The sequence below is a fragment of the Takifugu rubripes genome, unplaced genomic scaffold (genome assembly GCF_901000725.2).
Source record: "Takifugu rubripes unplaced genomic scaffold, fTakRub1.2, whole genome shotgun sequence".
NCBI classification, from domain to species: Eukaryota; Metazoa; Chordata; class Actinopteri; order Tetraodontiformes; family Tetraodontidae; genus Takifugu; species Takifugu rubripes.
In genome coordinates this window covers 300001-321876 of record NW_021821637.1, presented here as the reverse complement: position 1 = coordinate 321876, position 21876 = coordinate 300001, and the positions used below count along the sequence as shown (strand labels likewise).

Genomic DNA, 21876 nt, shown 5'->3' with positions numbered 1-21876 from the left:
GTCGTCTCACATCAAAGGGCCGTCGTCTCACATCAAAGGGCCGTCGTCTCACATCAAAGGGCTGTCGTCTCACATCAAAGGGTCGTCGTCTCACATCAAAGGGCCGTCTCACTCCTGCTGCCCTCCTGGAGGGATGACAGAAGGCCCCACAGCTCCCAGTGCTGAGCCCCACAGCTCCCAGTGCTGAGTGGAGCTGAGCCCCACAGCTCCCAGTGCTGAGCCCCACAGCTCCCAGTGCTGAGTGGAGCTGAGCCCCACAGCTCCCAGTGCTGAGCCCCACAGCTCCCAGTGCTGAGTGGAGCTGAGCCCCACAGCTCCCAGTGCTGAGTGGAGCTGAGCCCCACAGCTCCCAGTGCTGAGTGGAGCTGGGCCCCACAGCTCCCAGTGCTGAGTGGAGCTGAGCCCCACAGCTCCCAGTGCTGAGTGGAGCTGAGCCCCACAGCTCCCAGTGCTGAGTGGAGCTGGGCCCCACAGTTCCCAGTGCTGAGCCCCACAGCTCCCAGTGCTGAGTGGAGCTGAGCCCCACAGCTCCCAGTGCTGAGCCCCACAGCTCCCAGTGCTGAGTGGAGCTGAGCCCCACAGCTCCCAGTGCTGAGCCCCACAGCTCCCAGTGCTGAGTGGAGCGGAGCCCCACAGCTCCCAGTGCTGAGCCCCACAGCTCCCAGTGCTGAGTGGAGCTGAGCCCCACAGCTCCCAGTGCTGAGTGGAGCTGAGCCCCACAGCTCCCAGTGCTGAGTGGAGCTGAGCCCCACAGCTCCCAGTGCTGAGCCCCACAGCTCCCAGTGCTGAGTGGAGCTGAGCCCCACAGCTCCCAGTGCTGAGCCCCACAGCTCCCAGTGCTGAGTGGAGCTGAGCCCCACAGCTCCCAGTACTGAGTGGAGCTGAGCCCCACAGCTCCCAGTGCTGAGCCCCACAGCTCCCAGTACTGAGTGGAGCTGAGCCCCACAGCTCCCAGTGCTGAGTGGAGCTGAGCCCCACAGCTCCCAGTGCTGAGTGGAGCTGGGCCCCACAGCTCCCAGTGCTGAGTGGATGTTGATGCCGTGTTGGAACCCGGGCCAGAAAGAAAGCCGAGACATCGATCAGTGCTGTCCAGCCCAGCAAAATCCACCCACACAAACTAGGAAAGGATTTAATGATCGACTTGATCGACGACACAGAAATACTGTAAATAAAAGCCACAGTTGGAAAAAAACACCAGAGAAAAGATGAAAATGATATTTTCAAATATTTTGTGGTTGAGCAACTTTTCTCCTGTGTAGGATTGTGATGTCAGACGGAGCTTAAACTGTGTTTGCTGACCCAAACAATCAGAACCAGAACCAGGTGGTGCCGTTACTACATTTCTAGTGTCCTCCAGCAGGTTTCCTCCTGTTATCGACTAAAGTGACCCAGAAGATGGTGATACAGATACTGATGGTTCCTGATCATCAGTGTCAGAGAACAGCTGCGATGAGGTGGGTGGATGGATGGATGATGGATGGGTGGATGGATGGATGATGGGTGGATGGATGGATGATGGGTGGGTGGATGATGGATGGATGGATGATGGGTGTATGGAGGATGGATGGATGATGGATGGATAGAGGGTAAGACAGACAGTCAGTCAGACAGACAGTCAGTCAGTTAGACAGTCAGACAGTCAGTCAGACAGACGGTCAGTCAGTTAGACAGACAGACAGTCAGACAGACAGTCAGTTAGACAGACAGACGGTCAGACAGACAGACAGTCAGTCAGTTAGACAGACAGTCAGTCAGACAGACAGTCAGTTAGACAGACAGACGGTCAGACAGTCAGTTAGACAGACAGTCAGTTAGACAGACAGTTAGACAGACAGACGGTCAGACAGTTAGACAGTCAGACAGACGGTCAGTCAGTTAGACAGTCAGACAGACGGTCAGTCAGTTAGACAGACAGTCAGTTAGACAGTCAGACAGACAGACAGTCAGACAGACGGTCAGTCAGACAGACAGTCAGTCAGTTAGACAGACAGTCAGACAGACAGTCAGTTAGACAGACAGACGGTCAGACAGACAGTCAGTCAGACAGACAGTCAGTTAGACAGACAGACGGTCAGACAGACAGTCAGTCAGACAGACAGACAGACAGTCAGACAGACGGTCAGTCAGACAGACAGTCAGACAGACGGTCAGTCAGTTAGACAGATAGTCAGTCAGACAGACGGTCAGTCAGTTAGACAGACAGTCAGTCAGACAGACAGACAGTCAGTCAGACAGTCAGACAGACAGACAGACAGACAGTCAGTCAGACAGACAGTCAGTCAGACAGACAGTCAGTCAGACAGACAGTCAGACAGACAGTCAGTCAGACAGACAGTCAGTCAGACAGACAGTCAGTCAGTCAGACAGACAGACAGACAGTCAGACAGACAGGTAGTCTATATACAGCTTTGATCCTCCAGCTCTACAGGCTGATGATGAGCATTCCTTTCAGCTCATCCTCCTAATTTATCCTGACAAAGTCCCCACCCAGCCTGACACACACACACGTACACACACACACACGCACACACACATACGCACGCACGCACACACACACACATTGTGAGGACCAGCCTATACCCTCAGGTACCCCCATAACCTGAACACCAAGCCTTTACAGCCTGGAGGCCTGTGGACGCCACCTCAGCCCTTGACTCTGACTATCTGACATGGTGGGGACCTGAACTGGGCCGCCACGTGCAGCAGAACCGGCTGGTTCCTCTGGTCCCTCTAGACTGAGGAGCCTTCCGTCCCAAACCCTTCTGAGTTTAAACTGGTCCTCACGCTGATAGAAGAACCCACACTGGCGGCCCACTCTCTCTCTCTTTAGTCCGTCCCTTTGAATTTCCCTCCGTCTCATTATGAAGTGTTAGAAAGTTGCTGAAGTGAGAAATGAGTCTGTGAAAGCTCATTGTCCGAATTAAACTTTGACATAAAGAGTGACAAGAAGCAATGAAGGGGAAACAGAAGCTTTCTGTGTGTGAGTGCACGTCTGGAGCGAGCGAGCAGCTTTGTCCCCGGAACAATAGCACTTGTTTGCATGTGTTCAGCTCCGTTCAGCCTCACCAGACCCAGGTGCAAAAACCAACAAGGCAGCTCCTAACACCTTAGCACAGTGGCTGCAGCGCCGGCCGTCGGCCCAAATGGTCCGATGGAAGCAGATGAAAGCTCCGGTGTAGCCGTGGCAACAATGGTCCCAGTCTCATTACTGGCAGAGCTGGGGGACACGCAGCAGCACAAGACAAGACCCCGTTTAAAGGCTTGGACAGTCCATAAGTCTGACGGCTTCCTCACTGGGCTCACTGGGCTCACTGGGCTGTCGGTTCTGTCCCAGAAACCCAATATCACAATATTATACTAGTACTAGTAATAATAATCCATCCATGTGGTTGGAGAAAGAATCAGACAAAAAAATGAAGGTAGTGGTTGGATTTGTCTATGGAAATTCCCTATATGTCACGATGACGTGCACGTGTGTGTGTGTGTGTGTGTGTGTGTGTGCAGATGCTTGTTTTCCAGTGGTTCTCTACGTCGTGAGTGGTTCTGAGAGGTGTTGGAAGAGGCCGTGTTGTTTATCTTGTAAAGGGAGTAATCGTAAACCTTGTAAAGGTGTTTTATGGTGGCTACACGCCTGCATGTGTCGCTGCTTTATGAACACGGCTGCTCATCTGGCGGTGCTTTGATCGGGCTGGGACGGGCAGCCTCCTCCTCTGGAAGGATTTGATTTCAGGCTTCCCAACTGCTGGGAAGTGTTTAAAGCAGGGAGGAAGCTCAGATAAAGGCTTTGTTGTCGGGGTGGAGTTTAACCTTCTGAGTGAGGAGGGGCTGAATCCACATTGTTATAAACGACCAGGGAAGAGAAGACGGAGTAGACGAGCAGGAAGACAGAGCCCGGACTGTACCTGCCTCCCAAAAATGGAGCAGAATGGAACAAAAGAGAATGGAAGGAGCGAGGAGACCCCGGCTCCTGGTCCTCCTCAGCCCGTCCACATCCAGGATATCAGATTCACCAAGGTAAACGGCCGCCAGGTCACCTGCTGCAGGCGCCTCCACACCTCTGCCACTAAACTCCTCCACTTCCACAGATCTTCATTGACAATAAATGGGTCCAGTCCAGCAGGGGGAGGACTTTTGCAACTTTCAACCCAGCAACAGGTTGCAAACTCTGTGAGGTGGAGGAAGCGGACGAGGTCAGAAGGCTTTAACGAGCGTCTTGGTTTTACTCATCAGCTCATCGGCCACAGTCTGTGGAAGCTGCTGCCTTTTCTTCACTTTGCTGTTGGTACAACCTGATGCGTCTCCTCGCAGGAGGACGTGGACAAAGCAGTGGCAGCAGCAAAGGCGGCCGGTCGGAGAGGTTCCGCCTGGCAGAGGATGGACGCCTGCAGTCGGGGAAAACTGCTGCACAGGCTGGCCGACCTGGTGGAGAGAGATCGGCTCCTGCTGGCGGTGAGTCTCTCTCACACACAAACTACAGACAAACTACCCAACCACCTACCCAACCACCTACCCAACCACCTACCCAACCACCCAACCAACTACCCAACCACCTACCCAACCACCTACCCAACCAACTACCCAACCACCTACCCACCACCTACCCAACCACCTACCCAACCACCTACCCAGCCACCTACCCAACCACCTACCCAACCACCTACCCAACCACCTACCCAACCAACTACCCAACCACCTACCCAACCACCTACCCAACCAACTACCCAACCACCTACCCAACCACCTACCCAACCACCTACCCAACCACCTACCCAGCCACCTACCCAACATCTACCCAACCACCTACCCAACCACCTACCCAACCACCTACCCAACCAACTACCCAACCACCTACCCAACCACCTACCCAACCACCTACCCAACCACCTACCCAACCAACTACCCAACCACCTACCCAACCACCTACCCAACCAACTACCCAACCACCTACCCAACCACCTACCCAACCAACTACCCAACCACCTACCCAACCAACTACCCGACCAACTACCCAACCAACTACCCAACCACCCAACCAACTACCCAACCACCCAACCAGCTACTCACTTTCAGCACAGCACTTTCAGGCTGTTTTATAGAACTTTATATAGGAAAAAACAAAGCTAATATTTATTCTGCCATTTATTTTTAGTCCAGATCTCAATTAATTGTTATTAATTAAGTGAATTTCTTTGAGATTCTATCATTAGCAGCAGTGGCCTCATTGATTGATGCATTTCCAAGACTAAATAAATGTAGAATAAACTTCCTGCTCTGAAACAAACTAAAACTACAGCGATGATTCAGAGAGACCAGCAGCAGGGACAGCAAACACATCTTTGAGGGAACAGAAGGGAACTTTTAGGGGTCTTTCTTTGGGCCTGTATCTAGTGCAGTCGTGTTTATTGATCCATTAGCTGGGCAATATTCCACCAGGACGCTCTTTGATCCTCCCTCAGCATTTCCTCTGGTTTCGTCCTCGACGTGCACGAACCACTCAGCTCCAACACGCCACTGAAGTAATAACAGACTGCATGTGAGCGCTAATTACACACATTTAACGAGCAGAGTGTGGAAATCAGAAGCAGATTAAAGTGTTCAGGGACATAAGAGCCGCTGCTGTTAGTTTCCATTCACATTGAGATCAAAGTGAAAATGGACAGATGGATCAAAGTGTCTGGATTTAAATGCAAGTTTTTTAGGCCTAAATGGGACATTTCAGCTACAAACTACAAAGTTTATTTTGTAAATATATTTATAAAAATCATATAGGAGTTACTTAAACACGAGCTTGTTGAGTTGATGAACTTTGACCTCCAGGATATGAAGACGACAACGTGGACAAATGTCCCGCAGTGTCCCAACAAAATGGTAGATTGTGGTTTTGCTTCCCGGAGCCCAGGAGAGTTTGATTGTGAGGCCAGTGCTGCTGTCGTCACAGACGGTGGAGACGCTGGACACGGGGAAGCCCTTCCTGCAGTCCCTCTTCATCGACCTGGACGGCAGCATCAAAACCCTGAGGTACTACGCTGGCTGGAGCGACAAGATCCACGGCAAGAGCCTGCGAGTGGGTGAGTGTTCCCAGCCTCAGCAGGCCCAGAAGGTTCTGGTCGTCACAGACTGGTGTGGTGGCTCTGATGGGAGTCCGCCCCCCTGCTCGCCAGAGCCCACGGGTGGCTCTTGTGTCCCTGCGGGACAGCCGCTAGACAAAACACCTTTGCCTTTTCCTCTCGATTAGATGCCAATAGAGATGAGATGTAGTGAGGATGACAGGGGGAGGAACAGGGCTTAGATAGGAACCGCTGGGCTGGAACCGTGGGAGGATTAACCACTGGCCTCGTCACACCGGCTCGCCTCTTAATCCTTTCTCCCACTCTGAAGTGGTCTCCCGCTCATCTGGAGGAGAGATAACACCATCCCACAGGAGACAGGAGAGATTTCTCTCTCGTCTTATTTCCATGGCAACCAGAGTTCAAACAACCAGGCTTAGACACATTTGGAGCGTTATTCCATGACTTTTGGTTTTTGTATGAAACTAGGTTCTCGTACACGCTGAACATCGTTAATAAGGAACTGGGTTTTTTATGGGATGTCCTTTGTCACAAGTGAGTTGAAAGTCTCTATCACACCGATAATGAATTCTGATTATGGATTATTGTGATTAAAACCTGTTGAGAGATGGAGTCTTCAGTGGCACTTTGGCCCAGGACGTTCCTCTGATACGAAAACTCCCCCAACGTCCCCTCTACCTTCAGCTCCAAGCGAGTCTGCCAGGGCGGGAAACCAGAGAAGGTCAGGGTGTGGAGCAGGGAGCCGGCCCAGACCCTCAACCACAGCTCAGCACAACCATCCAGAGGTGGAATCATGACAATCATGGCGCTGGCATGGAAGGGGAACACAAGAGACCCCGAATCTAACAAACGCATCATCTGTTGCAGCCGTTTAACAAATGCCAACTTTTTTCTTTCCAGATGAAAGCTTCATGAGTATAACCAAGCATGAGCCCGTCGGTGTGTGTGGAGCCATCATTCCAGTAGGTTATCCCCAGGAACAACCGCTCATTACTGCCTGTCTGACCTGTCACATGTTACACGAGATAAAGGTTCTTTAACGAGATCCCCGTTCAGAGGAAGCTCTGCCCTGCATGTGGTGTCAGCCCTGCAGGGACACCCCAGCTCTTACTGGGAGGCTGGACTGGAGGACAGATCCTGCTGAGAATCTTCTCAGACCTGCCCGGGTTATTTGACAGAGTGTTGTAGTTCTTACAGAACATCAGCTTTGCTGATGACATCATACGGCCACAAAAGATGGATTCAGCCAGCAGCAGAGCTGTGATGGTGCTGTGGATCCAAGTGTTGGTAGTTCCAAACACTGGATGTGGAGCTGAAACCAGAGCCCGCTGAACACCCTTGAAACCTTAGCTTAATCTTTGCTCTCCGTAAACAACACCTCCTCTTTGCTGAGCCCTTTTTGGCTTTCAGGAGGACACACAAGACTCTAAATACATTTCTACAAAGCAGTTTTAGGTTTTAGTGGAGCAGCCGATCAGAAACCGACGTGTAGTTTTGACAGCCTGCAGCAACGGCATGTTTCTACTGCAGCTCTTTAAATGCAGCACGAGTCCGCCTGAGAGGAAAATGGGCTTTTTTTTAACTCTCAGATCCCTTAATAACATGAGTGTCCATGATGCTCAAACAACAAATATGAGACAGGGCCGCTACTTCACCAGCTCAGAACCCTTCAGAGGACATCTCATTACCTGGGGCAGATGGGAGGGTGACGACATGTGCCAGGGGCCACCATAGATAATACAAATGTGTGTCTCTTCCTTTCCTACTGCCCTCCTCCTCCTTTACCCAGATTATCTGGAGGTCCTGAACCTCTCAGGGATAGATTAGATCACATGATCACTCTAGATGGTATCTCCTTAGCATCTAGTCTCTCTGTGAGGAATCCAGGAGTAACTTTTGACCAGAATCTCTCCTTCAACTCACACATTAAAATAGTCTCTAGAAGTGCCTTTTTTCACCTGAGGAACATCTCAAAGATCAGGAAGCTGCTGACCCACCATGATGCTGAAAAGCTGATTGATTGAAAGAGTGTAGATTGTAATAGATGCTGTGCAAATAAAGTTGGATTGGATTGAATCTTCTGAGCAACGAGGGTAGTCAGGTGGACCCTCATATATACTGTATGTGTAGATCACCACACATTCCAGGATGGCCACAGGAAATTGTGAAAGAACAAGGAAGCTCACGAGATAACACGAGGTGTTGGTAAATGTAGTCCACAACAGCCTCATGCTCTTCTCCTCGGGCCTCTCGCTGACTGAAGAGTTCTGGTGATTTTAATTCTGGAGCTCAAAAAGCAGCAATTAAAACAAACGTGTTCTTTTGTCTGTGCCAGTGGAACTTTCCTTTGCTGATGTTCATGTGGAAGATCGCACCAGCCCTGAGCTGTGGAAACACGGTGGTGGTCAAACCAGCCGAACAGACCCCCCTGACAGCCCTCCACATGGGATCACTCATCAAAGAGGTTGGACAATGGGCTGGGACCCAAGGGGACCCGAGAGGTGGGGTATACAGGTTAGTCCCTGCACTCAGCTGCTGTCTGTACCACAGGCTGGGTTCCCTGCTGGGGTGGTGAACATCGTTCCAGGGTTTGGTCCCACCGCCGGAGCAGCTATCGCCAACCACATGGACATCGACAAGGTGGCCTTCACAGGTTCTACTGAGGTGGGTTAGCTGGCCGCACTTTCCTGCTCTCAAGATAATACTAAAAGATAAAGACTTTTATTGGCATTGGCATCACCAGAAGCAGAGGTGTTGTAGAGGTGTCTCTCATGGTGGTGACAGAGGTGTCTCTCATGGTGGTGACAGAGGTGTCTCTGTGATTCAGACGGGTCAGCTGATCCAAACAGCAGCAGCCAAAAGCAACTTGAAGAGAGTGACCTTGGAGCTGGGAGGGAAGAACCCCTGCATCGTGTTTGCTGACTGCGACTGTAAGTTCACCTTCCCCACGCTGGCTCAGAGGTCCGTGTGGTTCTGGTCCCCGACGATGTTAGGGTGGTTCTGGTCCCCGACCCTGAACCCTAACATCCCAATGGCTGATCAACGTTGAGCAGGGGGCCCCTCCCACGGCCTGGAGACCCTTCTGGAGCAGCTCCTTCTTCAGGATCAGGGCCGAGCATTGTGGACCTGTGGGTCTCATCCATCCGTCCACCTGTCTGTCCATCTGTCTGTCCATCTGTCCATCTGTCTGTCCATCCATCCATCTGTCCATCTGTCTGTCCATCCATCCATCGGTCGATCTGTCTGTCCATCCGTCTGTCCATCCATCCATCTGTCCATCTGTCTGTCCATCCATCCATCTGTCTGTCCATCCATCCATCCATCCACCCATCTGTCTGTCCATCCATCCACCCATCTGTCTGTCCATCCATCCATCTGTCTGTCCATCCATCCATCCACCCATCTGTCTGTCCATCCATCCATCCACCCATCTGTCCGTCCACCTGTCTGTCCATCTGTCTGTACATCTGTCTGTCCATCCATCCATCCATCTGTCTGTCCATCCATCTGTCCATCCGTCTGTCCATCTGTCTGTCCATCCGTCTGTCCATCCATCCGTCATCCGTCTGTCCATCTGTCTGTCCATCTGTCTGTCCATCTGTCTGTCCATCCATCCATCCATCCGTCTGTCCATCTGTCTGTCCATCTGTCTGTCCATCTGTCTGTCCATCCGTCTGTCCATCCATCCATCTGTCCATCTGTCTGTCCATCCATCCATCTGTCTGTCCATCCATCCATCCACCCATCTGTCTGTCCATCCATCCATCTGTCTGTCCATCCATCCATCTGTCTGTCCATCCATCCATCCACCCATCTGTCTGTCCATCCATCCATCCACCCATCTGTCCGTCCACCTGTCTGTCCATCTGTCTGTCCATCCATCTGTCCATCCGTCTGTCCATCTGTCTGTCCATCCGTCTGTCCATCCATCCGTCTGTCCATCTGTCTGTCCATCTGTCTGTCCATCTGTCTGTCCATCCATCCATCCATCTGTCTGTCCATCCATCTGTCCATCCGTCTGTCCATCTGTCTGTCCATCTGTCTGTCCATCCGTCTGTCCATCCATCTGTCTGTCCATCTGTCCATCCATCTGTCTGTCCATCCATCTGTCCATCTGTCTGTCCATCCATCCGTCTGTCCATCCGTCTGTCCATCCATCCGTCATCCGTCTGTCCATCTGTCTGTCCATCTGTCTGTCCATCCGTCTGTCCATCTGTCTGTCCATCCATCTGTCTGTCCATCTGTCCATCCATCTGTCTGTCCATCCATCTGTCTGTCCATCCATCTGTCCATCCGTCTGTCCATCTGTCTGTCCATCCGTCTGTCCATCCATCCGTCATCCGTCTGTCCATCTGTCTGTCCATCCATCCGTCATCCGTCTGTCCATCTGTCTGTCCATCTGTCCATCCATCCGTCCATCTGTCTGTCCATCCATCCATCTGTCCATCTGTCTGTCCATCCATCCATCCGTCCATCCATCCGTCCATCTGTCTGTCCATCTGTCCATGCATCTGTCTGTCCATCCATCTGTCGATCTGTCTGTCCATCTGTCCATCTGTCTGTCCATCCATCTTTCTCCCCATCTATCATCCATCCATCCATCCATCCATCATCCATCCATCCATCCATCCATCCATCCATCCATCCAATCCTCCATCTGATGTTTTCTCCACAGCTGTAGCTAGTTCTCTAGTTCTTGTGGCCTGGTGGAACCAGGGTTGTGACATGTTTCTTTCCTGCAGCCCCCATTCTCTTCTTCATGGTGGCGCTGCAGCACAGAGAACACAGTCATATGGTCGCCGTGGCGCCGTGTTTACTTTCGTTGGTCCCACATCCTCTTCTCGTACGGCTTTTTGCTGGTCTAACAGAAATACTTTATCAGTTCCACAATCTGAGCCACTTCTCCTCAGTCCACCATGTTGGCCCAGTAACATCCATCTTGCTGGCCTTGCACAAGGACCCAGGCTGGCCGAGCCACTGCCTGAACCCGAGTCTTCCGCACCTTCATCAGATCATTAACGGGCATTAGCGGTAACCAGATGTGTGTCCACAGTGCAGCTGGCCGTGGAGGACACCCAGACAGGAGCCTTCTATAACCAGGGACAGTGCTGCACGGCTGCCTCGCGTGTCTTTGTGGAGGAAAGCATCCATGACCAGTTCGTGCGTCTCAGCATAGAAAATGCCAAGAAAATAGTCGTAGGAGATCCGCTGGATCCGCTGACGTCACATGGACCCCAGGTAGGAACATTAGTCGGACAGTAGATGAGACCTGGACCCTGACGTCAGCATTTATGTCTTTTCCATATATGACATAAACGTCTATATTTGTTTATGCAGTCCCAGCATTTTTATAATCCCACTCCCCTCTGTTATTACTCTCTGTGACCCTTTAGATTGACCAACAGCAGTTTGACAAGATTATGGATCTCATAGAGAGCGGCAAGAAGGAGGGAGCCAGGCTGGAGTATGGGGGCACGCCTGTGAGCAACAAGAGCCTCTTCATTCAGCCCACCATCTTCTCTGGGGTCAAGGATCACATGCGCATCGCCAAAGAGGAGGTAAAAGCCACCACTGAGGGAGGCGGGGCTTGTTAAAGCAAGCCTGACCCCTTGTGGATCCGAGGGGTAATGACACCACAGAAGGAAGAGGGAAGATGATGGTCCACAGATGATCTGCAACAATAAAATGTCCTTTAAAGAGGAGTCAGAGATTCTGGTAGCAGGATCGTAGCAACTGGACCGTTTGGGTTTCATAAAGACGTTTCACCTCTCATCCAAGAGGCTTCATGTGTTCTAGCTGACTGTTGGGGAGCTCCAGACGCCAGTAGCACCTTTGGAGCTTCAGTCACCTGGTTGTTGGTTGCTCCGCCCCTTATTACGCAGGTGGCTGAAACTTCATAGGGTTTAGGTCCTGGACTTCCACCTATGAGGAAAGCTCAAAAAGGATCTGAAAATGATCTGCTGGCTCACCTCACAGATATGAAGTCACTTCCTGGTTTGTTTCTGTTCAGTGTCTTGTGAGATCAGTGTCTCACAAGAGCCTCTAAGCCGGAACTTGTGTGGTTTGTTCAAACTATCTGCATGTTAGTTGATTTTACACACAGAAGCAAATTCTGATCATCAGCAGCTAAAACAGATTTGATACACATTTGCAGCTCAGGTAGGATGCAAGAGCACACCTGCACACACACACACACACACACACCTGCACACACACACACACACACACACACACATACAGATTTATATGAGGATGTGTTTTGCTTGTCTGTCGGCTGCTGGCCCTCTCAGAACCATCTTCATGGTCCCCTCAGATCTTTGGTCCTGTCCAGTGTATATTCAGCTTCCAGAGCCAGGAAGAGGCCATCCGGAGAGCAAACAGCTCCCGCTACGGGCTGGTGTCGGCCATCTTCACCTCGAGCATGGACAGAGCTTTATCTGTGTCTGCAGCCCTGGAGACAGGAACTGTCTGGTAAAGTTCTTCCTTTTTCGTTTCAGGCTTCAAAAAGTCGGGGGAATCCCCAAAAGAACCAATCTTCTCTCTCTTCTCTGTGTGTCCAGGATAAACTGCTATAACTCCCTGCATGCCCAGACCCCCTTTGGTGGGTACAAGATGTCGGGCATTGGCCGAGAGCTGTAAGAGACCTTCTGTGAGTGTGCTAGGTCCTGAGCTGCTCCTCTACGTGTCTGACCTGCCTCTACTGTGCTGTCATGTCTGCCCCCCCCAGGGGAGAATATGCTCTGGCCGAGTACACCGAGGTGAAGGCCGTCACCCTCAAGCTGAAGGAGGCGGTGTGAGAAGATCTGGAGACGTTCCAGTCCCATCAGGCCATCTACGGTCCTACGTCCACCACCTTCTCTTTGTCCTTAGTTTGCTCTTTGGTGTCGGGTTCAAGACGAAGCGTTTGGTGGGGGGTTGGTGTTGTTTGAAGACTTTAGTTAAGTGTTTATTTATGGGGACTATAATCATCAGATCAGCAGATGTTAAATGATCATTTGGAACCTCCTTCCAAACCACGTAAAGCAAGAATATTCTGACTGAAACATCTGAATAAACACGTGTTCCTCTCGTGTTGGGACCAAATTTCAAGTTTGTACAATATTATTCTAAATCCTTTCAAAGGAGCTTTTTAAGGACGGAGCTCTTCATGAATAAGTTCTGTGGTGAGACGGTTCCGTGTCTCCGGATGGACCTTCTGATCGGGTGTTGATGGGACTCTGAGGAGTCAGGAACCTCCCCAGGAACAGCAGGAAGACTTCACGCTCTTCATTCAGAACCAGCAAACATTTTTATTGCCTTTGATTTGCAGTTAAATAAAATGCTGGAATAACTCGTGGTGGACGAAATATTACAAATAAAGTTCGTAAAGGACGAAATTGTTGTTGCTGATTTATGAAAACATAAAGTTGAAAAATGAGAGTCGAAATGTGAATAGAAACCGTCTCATCGGGTCAGTTTGGTGACTGTTCAAATAAAGACGTTTTCTTTCACTGTGGACCCACTGGACACATCTCATGGACACATCTCATGGACACAACATCTCATGGACACATCTCATGGACACAACATCTCATGGACACAACACCTCATGAACACAACATCTCATGGACACATCTAATGGACACAACATCTCATGGACACATCATCTCATGGACACATCTCATGGACACAACATCTCATGAACACAACATCTCATGGACACATCTCATGGACACAACATCTCATGGACACATCTCATGGACACAACATCTCATGGACACATCTCATGAACACAACATCTCATGAACACAACATCTCATGGACACATCTCATGAACACATCTCATGAACACATCTCATGAACACATCTAATGAACACAACATCTAATAAACACAACATCTAATGGACACAACATCTAATAAACACAACATCTAATGAACACAACATCTAATGGACACAACATCTAATGGACACAACATCTAATAAACACAACATCTAATGAACACAACATCTAATAAACACAACATCTAATGGACACAACATCTAATAAACACAACATCTAATAAACACAACATCTAATGAACACAACATCTAATGGACACATCTCATGGACACATCTCATGAACACATCTAATGAACACAACATCTCATGGACACATCTCATGAACACAACATCTAATGAACACAACATCTAATGGACACAACATCTAATGAACACAACATCTAATGGACACAACATCTAATAAACACAACATCTAATGAACACAACATCTAATAAACACAACATCTAATGGACACAACATCTAATAAACACAACATCTAATAAACACAACATCTAATGAACACAACATCTAATGGACACAACATCTAATAAACACAACATCTAATGAACACAACATCTAATGGACACAACATCTCATGAACAAGTGTCCCAATCGAAATTTAAGAAAATGTTTGATGTAATAACAACAGCTCATGTAGCCCCGATTATAGATCAGTGTTATCTATAATAGATAGGAACACTTATAAAACCAACATAACGTGATCCTGTAATGTAACTGGTCTTAATTTGAAATTCTTTTATCGGATTTTATTTTGAAAAGCGCTGCCGGAACTTTGCCCACGGTGCGTTCACTGGAGGAGTGAAAGGAGAGTTTGTGTTGTTGAATCAGGAAGTTCGTGCAGGACTAATCTGTGGTTCCGAAGATGTCAGTTCTGCCAGGGTGTGGAGTGGACGTGTCCCTCACTCCCTGATGGACCTCCTCAGTGTCCTCGTCTTTTGTCCTCGTCCTTTTTAATCGCATGTGTTTGGAAACGAAACAACCGCGCGACGGTCGCTTCGCTGGCGTGACGTCACCCCTGGAAGCAAATTCGCGTAAGTTGAGTTTAATCACGTAAAACCTGGAATTGGGGGTTCGCTCTGATAACAGGTGATTTTAATAAGATGGTGACTGCATATTTACCATTATTGCGCGGCGCTTCCAACACTGTTATGCTGCTATTTTCAGATGTTTAATTGTCATTAGTGGCTTCTGTGCACGTTTTCTGCCTTCTGACGTTGCAGCACTGCGAGATTTTCATACCTCTGGAGGACAAAAGTGTTTTTAATTCTAATATTTGGAAGTGATTCTAATAACATCATCTCCTCTCTGTTCACGCGCCTTTTTACACATTTAGAGATTTTCGATCCAAGTTATGTTAAGTAAAGTTCATATCCTTATTCTAACATGCATCATGAGTCTTTATGTTGTGGCATTTTTGACTATTTCCAGTTTTCCATGTAAAGGAACTGACATTGAGGAACCGGCCCCTTGGATAGGAATGTCTTACTGGTCGGTGGGTCTTCCCCAGCACGACCAGTCTGTGGGCAGCATGGAGCAGCACACGGGTGAGTTGGGGTCGGCGTCCAGGTTCATGTGTGCATGAGGAGGTGTGTAGGAACTGCACTTGTGCTCAAATTAGTAAAAGCAGAATTGAAACCGAGGCCGTGGGCTTCAGTCTCCGGCTGTTCGTGCTGCGTTCAGAGACACCAGACGGATCTTCTGCTCAACGCCTTCATTTGCTGCATGATTCCAAGGCTGTTTCAGTGATGGCGCCCACTCATGTTTGTCTGGGATAAAGGATGAAGGAAGGTCCAGGAGACCCCCCCAGACGTGAGTGAGGACGCGGGTCCTCACTCACGTCTACTTTTATTTCCTGTAAACGTCAAAACTTCTCCTCGGCGCTCTGTCCTGTGGCGCCTCCACGTGCAGACTCTGAGCCCACCGATGGTAGCAGTGTCCTCCAGGGAGGGCAGGGGGCCGCCGGCGCCGTTCCGTGCTGCTCCCATCACTTCCTGCTGTGCTGTCGCGCCTCGTCTACACCGCAGCATAATGCTGTTCACCCGTTAGCCTTTGTGGTGGGCGGATAAAGTCCTGAGCAGGCTGACCTGTAGGGGGCGCTCCTGCAGCAGCCTAAAGAGGCGCCGACACTGCTGCCGTTGCACTACCTCAGCATGTCTGCCGCCCCCCTCCCTTTGTCTTCAGCCCTTCTCCGGGGCAGAAGAGGATCGTTAATGGAGGGCAGCCAGGGCGTGGGACCAGAGGCTCTGCAGCGGCTGGAAGGGAAGCTATGGGAGGAGAGCGAGCTCCTGTGGAGGTAGAGGCAGGAGGAAGATTCACAGCTGGGACATGAGCAGGTTAGTCAGCGCGCGGAGGACGGAGCCACGGCTGAACGCCGCAGTCATTTCGATAGGACGGACGCAGCCGGAAAGCTGATCCGTCCGGAACGCCGTAGCCGGAGGGGGGCCCAAGCGGTGCCGTCGCGGAGCCATTTAAGCAGCGCTGAGCTGAGTGATGGAGGGGGACTGTTACAAGCTGCAGCACGTTTCAAAGAGCTCTTTTCCTGTAGCGTCAGCTGATAACGAGCAGATGAAACTTTGTTCCTCAACAAGATCAATCCTGTTTGCAGGTCACCAACGTGAACGGTGACATCCTGTCGCTATCTGCGGCTCATTTATCTGCTGAGGTGTCAATGTCCAAACACACAATGTACCCCTCCCTCCGGTCTCTATCCCTGAGGCCGGGGGTGGGACGAAACTCCAGAAGGGTCACACGTCCACTCGCGTGTTCCGGGACAGTGGCAGCAGAGACCCGGAGAAACTGTTGCCCGTTTACAGATGCTGAAAATATCCGCCAAACTCGACTTCCCTCTGTGCTTCCTGCAGTTTCGGGTAAATTTAGCCTCTCCAATCCAATTGACACCATTAGCAGATACCAAGAATGGGCTCACTGTAGGTCAGAGTAGCCTAGCTCTGCCGGTTCCCCCCCGAGAGGGAAGCAGGAATCTGCCCACGAAGACAGACGGGACCGTTTGCTGGGCTGCTGCTGGATTCATGGAATAATTTGTGTATGCTGGGAAAACTCTGTCAGGTATGGACCTCACCTTCTTCCCCCATCTTCATTTGCACTGTCGATCACGTCCCTCTAAGGATGAGGATGGACGGTGGATGGAGGACACCCGTCTCCTGGGACGTCTCATGTATCAGCACCCCAGTCCGGCTCGTGCATGTATTATTCATATTACAGACGCCCACTGCAGAAAATGTGCATCTCACATTGGTTCTGATAAGAGAGGACCTTTAAAAACATGAAAATAGAATAAAATAGGGAATTTCCAGTCAGGACGAGCCTCGGCCTTCTGGGTTAACGAGCGTGTAGCCCAGCGGTCAGGTTCTGACTGCTCGGGCCCAGTCCCTGCCAACATTTGAAACAGGTTGCGGTAAATGTTAATATTAGCGTTATTAGCGTCGATGTGTCACGTGACTAAGATGAGCATCTTGATGACGCATGTACCGGAGAGAATTTGGTCATTTTTCAAAATAAGAGATTGTTCAGACTCGGATAATAAAAGGTAAATAATGTAAGTTATTTATTCTTTGTGTCTGGCCCGGCACCAAACGCCCCACGGACCGATACCGGTCCGCGGCCCGGGGGTTGGGGACCACCGACGTGGTGACTGATTATTCCCACTGGACACGTGAGCACCTGCTGGGATTTAGTGTCCAGCACCAGCGCATGAATGGAGATGGTGTCAATGCAGCCTAAAGAGTTGGGAAAGGTCAAAGGTTGACGAGATAAGTTCTATTTATGGTAATAGTTTATTCACCATTTTGAGGAAATGGGTTTCCCTTGCATCCCAGTCTGAGTGCAGTTGTGGGCCGGTTGGGAGGGCGGGAGTCGTTCCAAGTCGTTGCTAATCCACTCAGTCGTGCTGGAGCTCTGATTAAGGTGACCTAGTTCTGCTGTAAATGTGTTTAACCTGCAGGACGGAACAAAGGGCTCACTTTGATCCCACTCCTGCTCACATGGACCAGTGACCCTCCCGTTTCACCAGTTTCCCTCCTGTTCCAGGTCCTGCGGAGGAGATGGGAGCCAAGACGTCCCTGTTGGATGGCTCAGAAGGTGGTCCTGTACTTCCTTCCCCCACTCTGGAGAACATCAAGGCGGCCTATGAAGACCAACAGGTGGAGGTTGCCAGGGAGCTCATCCAGCAGGCCTGCTGTGTGGAGTGCAGTGCAGGAACCCCCCGTGTTCCTGGGGTGAGTCCTCCCCAAGGTTGTTCCTGTTCCTGTACCCTGACAGATTAGGAATAAACCCCCTGGGGGGCAACGCTGCCGCGTAACCACCTTCTACTAGAAACCGCTGCCTAACGACACCGAGAAGCTCCAGGTCGGGGCTCCGTGGGCGAGCTGTCACTGACCTGCTGCTTCTCAGTGGCTCTTTATGACCTGAGTTTTATCTTCAGACAGTCCAACAGTGGAAAATGATTAAAAAAAAGGTGATTCCCTCAACACAGGTGTACGATCGAGAAAACAGATTCCTACACTCACTGTTTCTTTATTCTGTTGAGAAAAGACTAATTATAACTTAAATATCCATCTAAACATTCAAACCAGGGAGAGCTGATTGGTCACACAGGTGTGACACACTGGAAGAGACAGAGGTTCACATTAGTCACAGGAAAAAATGGAATTTAAAAATACAGCGAACCCTGGTCTGCATGACCAAGGACTGGAGGTGGACCACAGACTGGAGGTGAACCACAGACTGGAGGTGAACCACAGACTGGAGGTGGACCACGGACAGGAGGTGAACCACGGACAGGAGGTGGACCACAGACTGGAGGTGAACCACAGACTGGAGGTGGACCACGGACAGGAGGTGGACCACGGACAGGAGGTGGACCACAGACTGGAGGTGGACCACAGACTGGAGATGGACCATAGACTGGAGGTGAACCACAGACTGGAGGTGAACCACAGACTGGAGGTGAACCACAGACTGGAGGTGGACCACAGACTGGAGATGGACCATAGACTGGAGGTGAACCACAGACTGGAGGTGAACCACAGACTGGAGGTGAACCACAGACTGGAGGTGGACCACAGACTGGAGGTGGACCACAGACTGGAGGTGAACCACAGACTGGAGGTGGACCACAGACTGGAGGTGGACCACAGACAGGAGGTGAACCAAGGATAGGAGGTGAACCACGGACAGGAGGTGAACCACGGACAGGAGGTGAACCACGGACAGGAGGTGAACCACGGACAGGAGGTGAACCACGGACTGGAGGTGAACCACGGACAGGAGGTGAACCAAAGACTGGAGGTGAACCACGGACAGGAGGTGAACCACGGACAGGAGGTGAACCACGGACTGGAGGTGAACCACGGACAGGAGGTGAACCAAAGACTGGAGGTGAACCACGGACAGGAGGTGAACCACGGACAGGAGGTGAACCACGGACTGGAGGTGAACCACGGACAGGAGGTGAACCACGGACTGGAGGTGAACCACGGACTGGAGGTGAACCACGGACAGGAGGTGAATCACGGACAGGAGGTGAACCACGGACTGGAGGTGAACCACGGACAGGAGGTGAACCACGGACAGGAGGTGAACCACGGACTGGAGGTGAACCACGGACAGGAGGTGAACCACGGACAGGAGGTGAACCACGGACTGGAGGTGAACCACGGACTGGAGGTGAACCACGGACTGGAGGTATATCACAGACTGGAGGTGAACCACGGACAGGAGGTGAACCACGGACTGGAGGTGAACCACGGACTGGAGGTGAACCACGGACTGGAGGTGAACCACGGACAGGAGGTGGACCAGAGACTGGAGGTGAATCACGGACTGGAGGTGAACCACGGACAGGAGGTGAACCACGGACAGGAGGTGAACCACGGACTGGAGGTATATCACAGACTGGAGGTGAACCACGGACAGGAGGTGAACCACGGACAGGAGGTGAACCACGGACAGGAGGTGAATCACGGACTGGAGGTGAATCACGGACTGGAGGTGGACCACGGACTGGAGGTGGACCACGGACTGGAGGTGGACCACGGACTGGAGGTGGACCACGGACTGGAGGTGGACCAGACAGGAAGCTGTGCAGTAATGGAGAGGGCCGGGGACATGTTAGCATCTGTATCTGTGGAGAACATGAGTTCCATGGGTCCTGGCCTTGGTCCAGCGGTTCTACGGAGGTTCTTTTCCTTCCCTGTCGGTGCTGCTTTGGAGACTGTCTGTGGGACATTGTCCTGCTGGTCTGGTCCTCTGAACAGCCCTCAGGTCAACCCAAACCAGCACCACACACACCGAGGTCGAACTGGGAGGTCTAACTGGGAGGTCTAACTGGGAGGTCTAACTGGGAGGACGAACTGGGAGGACGAACTGGGAGGTCGAACTGGGAGGACGAACTGGGAGGACGAACTGGGAGGTCGAACTGGGAGGTCGAACTGGGAGGTCGAACTGGGAGGACGAACTGGGAGGACGAACTGGGAGGTCGAACTGGGAGGTCGAACTGGGAGGACGAACTGGGAGGTCGAACTGGGAGGACGAACTGGGAGGTCGAACTGGGAGGACGAACTGGGAGGTTGAACTGGGAGGTCGAACTGGGAGGACTCTTTTTGATGAATGTCGATATTTTGTAGGAACGTTCATGACATCGTTTGTTGTTGACCTCATTAGTACCTGGTTTCCCGATGTGGGAGGGGTCTGAGACTAGATCTGCGCTCTCTTCCTTCTTGTATTGACGCCTGATGAAGGTTTCAGGTCTGTCTGCTCATAGTTGATCACGGAGACCAGTCCAACCGGTCCCTCGTGATCAGGTCCAGCTCATAAAAGTGAATAATGAGATATTTAGGATGTTAAATATCTGGACCGACTGTGGCTGCTGACCCTGTGAGGGTCGTGGTGAGGGTGCCAGGCTGCCGGGGGTGGGGGGGGGAGTGATGAAGTCCTGGTCCTGGTCCTAAGTGGAGATGTTAATTGGACTGGACTGGGATCTCCAGACCATCTTCTCTAGGATGGTCGGAGCTGGAATAAAAACACACTCTAATTTTTACCGAGCAACGAACAATATCGAGGCGTTCAAGAGCGCGATGATGGTGGACGACGGGGGAGGAGGAGGACCTGGTCTTTGGAGGTGTCCTGAACCCATTGTGGGGTTTTTGTTCTGCTAAAAATGACCTAAATTAAAATTAAAAGTCTCTGTCTGTGTCTGTGGCAGGTGAATCTCCTCTGTGTGGCCATTCAGCACGGGGACCAGCAGAGTGTCCAGTACCTCCTCAAAGAGGCCCGTGTTCCTGTCCCTCTGGACCCGTCCAACACCAACCCGGCCATCCTGGCGGCCCACTGTGGCCACGCCACCTTGGTCAAAGAGCTGCTGGACTCTGTCCCAGGTAGAGACCAGACTCCGTTCATCACCCTGCAGAAGCCCGGAGGACAGGATGTGACCGTGTCTCTCTCCCAGGTCCGTGTCTCCGGATGGACCTGCTGAACTGGATGCTGGCCACCTCCTGCCAGCAGGGCCACATGGACGTGGTCCGGCTCCTGGTCCACAGCTACCACGCTAACGTCAGGGACTGTGCCATCCACAGCGACGACTTTGCTGTCATCAGTGGGCTGCCGCTGTACGCTGCCGCACAAGCAGGTGTGTGTGTGTGTAAGAGTGTGTGTGTGTGTGTGTGAGTGTGAGTGGATGTGAGTGTGTGAGAGTGTGTGTGTGTGTGTGTGAGAGTGAGTGTGTGTGTGTGTGTGTGAGAGTGTGTGTGTGTGTGTGTGTGTGAGAGTGAGTGTGTGTGTGTGAGAGTGTGTGTGTGTGTGTGTGTGTGAGTGGATGTGAGTGTGTGTGTGTGTGTCTGAATGGATGTGAGTGTGTGTGTGTGAGAGTGAGTGTGTGTGTGTGTGAGAGTGAGTGTGTGTGTGTGAGAGTGTGTGTGTGTGTGTGTGTGTGAGTGGATGTGAGTGTGTGTGTGTGTGTCTGAATGGAT

At 51.2% G+C, this 21876-nt stretch overlaps 2 protein-coding genes across 11 annotated transcripts in view; both read left to right on the top strand.

Annotated features, from left to right (window-relative positions):
• Positions 1-1280: 1280 nt before the first annotated feature.
• LOC115246414 (aldehyde dehydrogenase family 1 member A3) lies at positions 1281-13442 on the top strand. 2 transcript variants are annotated; one of them, XM_029832276.1, is made up of 15 exons: positions 1281-1454; positions 3854-4014; positions 4086-4190; positions 4309-4449; positions 5818-5868; positions 5939-6068; positions 6969-7030; positions 8404-8532; positions 8619-8732; positions 8896-8998; positions 11122-11306; positions 11462-11626; positions 12382-12539; positions 12629-12703; positions 12796-13442. In XM_029832276.1, exons 2-15 carry the CDS (start codon positions 3916-3918, stop codon positions 12863-12865), a joined length of 1587 nt encoding a protein of 528 aa, XP_029688136.1. In that variant the 5' UTR covers positions 1281-1454; positions 3854-3915; the 3' UTR covers positions 12866-13442. The 2 variants fall into 2 exon arrangements, with proteins under 2 accessions (XP_029688136.1, XP_029688137.1); XM_029832277.1 differs by lacking the exon at positions 5818-5868 and having other exon boundaries at positions 1286-1454.
• Positions 13443-14656: 1214 nt separating this feature from the next.
• The window catches only part of LOC101066314 (leucine-rich repeat serine/threonine-protein kinase 1-like), a 30575-nt gene continuing 23355 nt past the window's right edge, over positions 14657-21876 (top strand). For 4 of the 9 annotated variants that reach the window (XM_029832259.1, XM_029832258.1, XM_029832257.1 and 1 more), the window contains exons 1-5: positions 14658-14922; positions 15334-15435; positions 17939-18126; positions 21114-21285; positions 21357-21536. In XM_029832259.1, the coding sequence (XP_029688119.1) occupies positions 14850-14922; positions 15334-15435; positions 17939-18126; positions 21114-21285; positions 21357-21536 (715 nt within the window). In that variant the 5' untranslated portion in view covers positions 14658-14849. Of the gene's footprint in view, positions 14923-15319; positions 15436-15795; positions 16958-17024; positions 17816-17938; positions 18127-21113; positions 21286-21356; positions 21537-21876 lie in introns of those variants that run through there. The other 5 variants (XM_029832264.1, XM_029832260.1, XM_029832263.1 and 2 more) reach the window with 5 other exon arrangements.

Coding starts and splice junctions, on each gene's coding strand:
- LOC115246414 (XM_029832276.1), top strand. CDS start 3,916: ATGGAGCAGAATGGAACAAAAGAGAATGGAAGGAGCGAGGAGACCCCG. Junction 8,533..8,618: donor TGGGATCACTCATCAAAGAG/GTTGGACAATGG, acceptor TCTGTACCACAG/GCTGGGTTCCCTGCTGGGGT. Junction 11,627..12,381: donor TGCGCATCGCCAAAGAGGAG/GTAAAAGCCACC, acceptor TGGTCCCCTCAG/ATCTTTGGTCCTGTCCAGTG.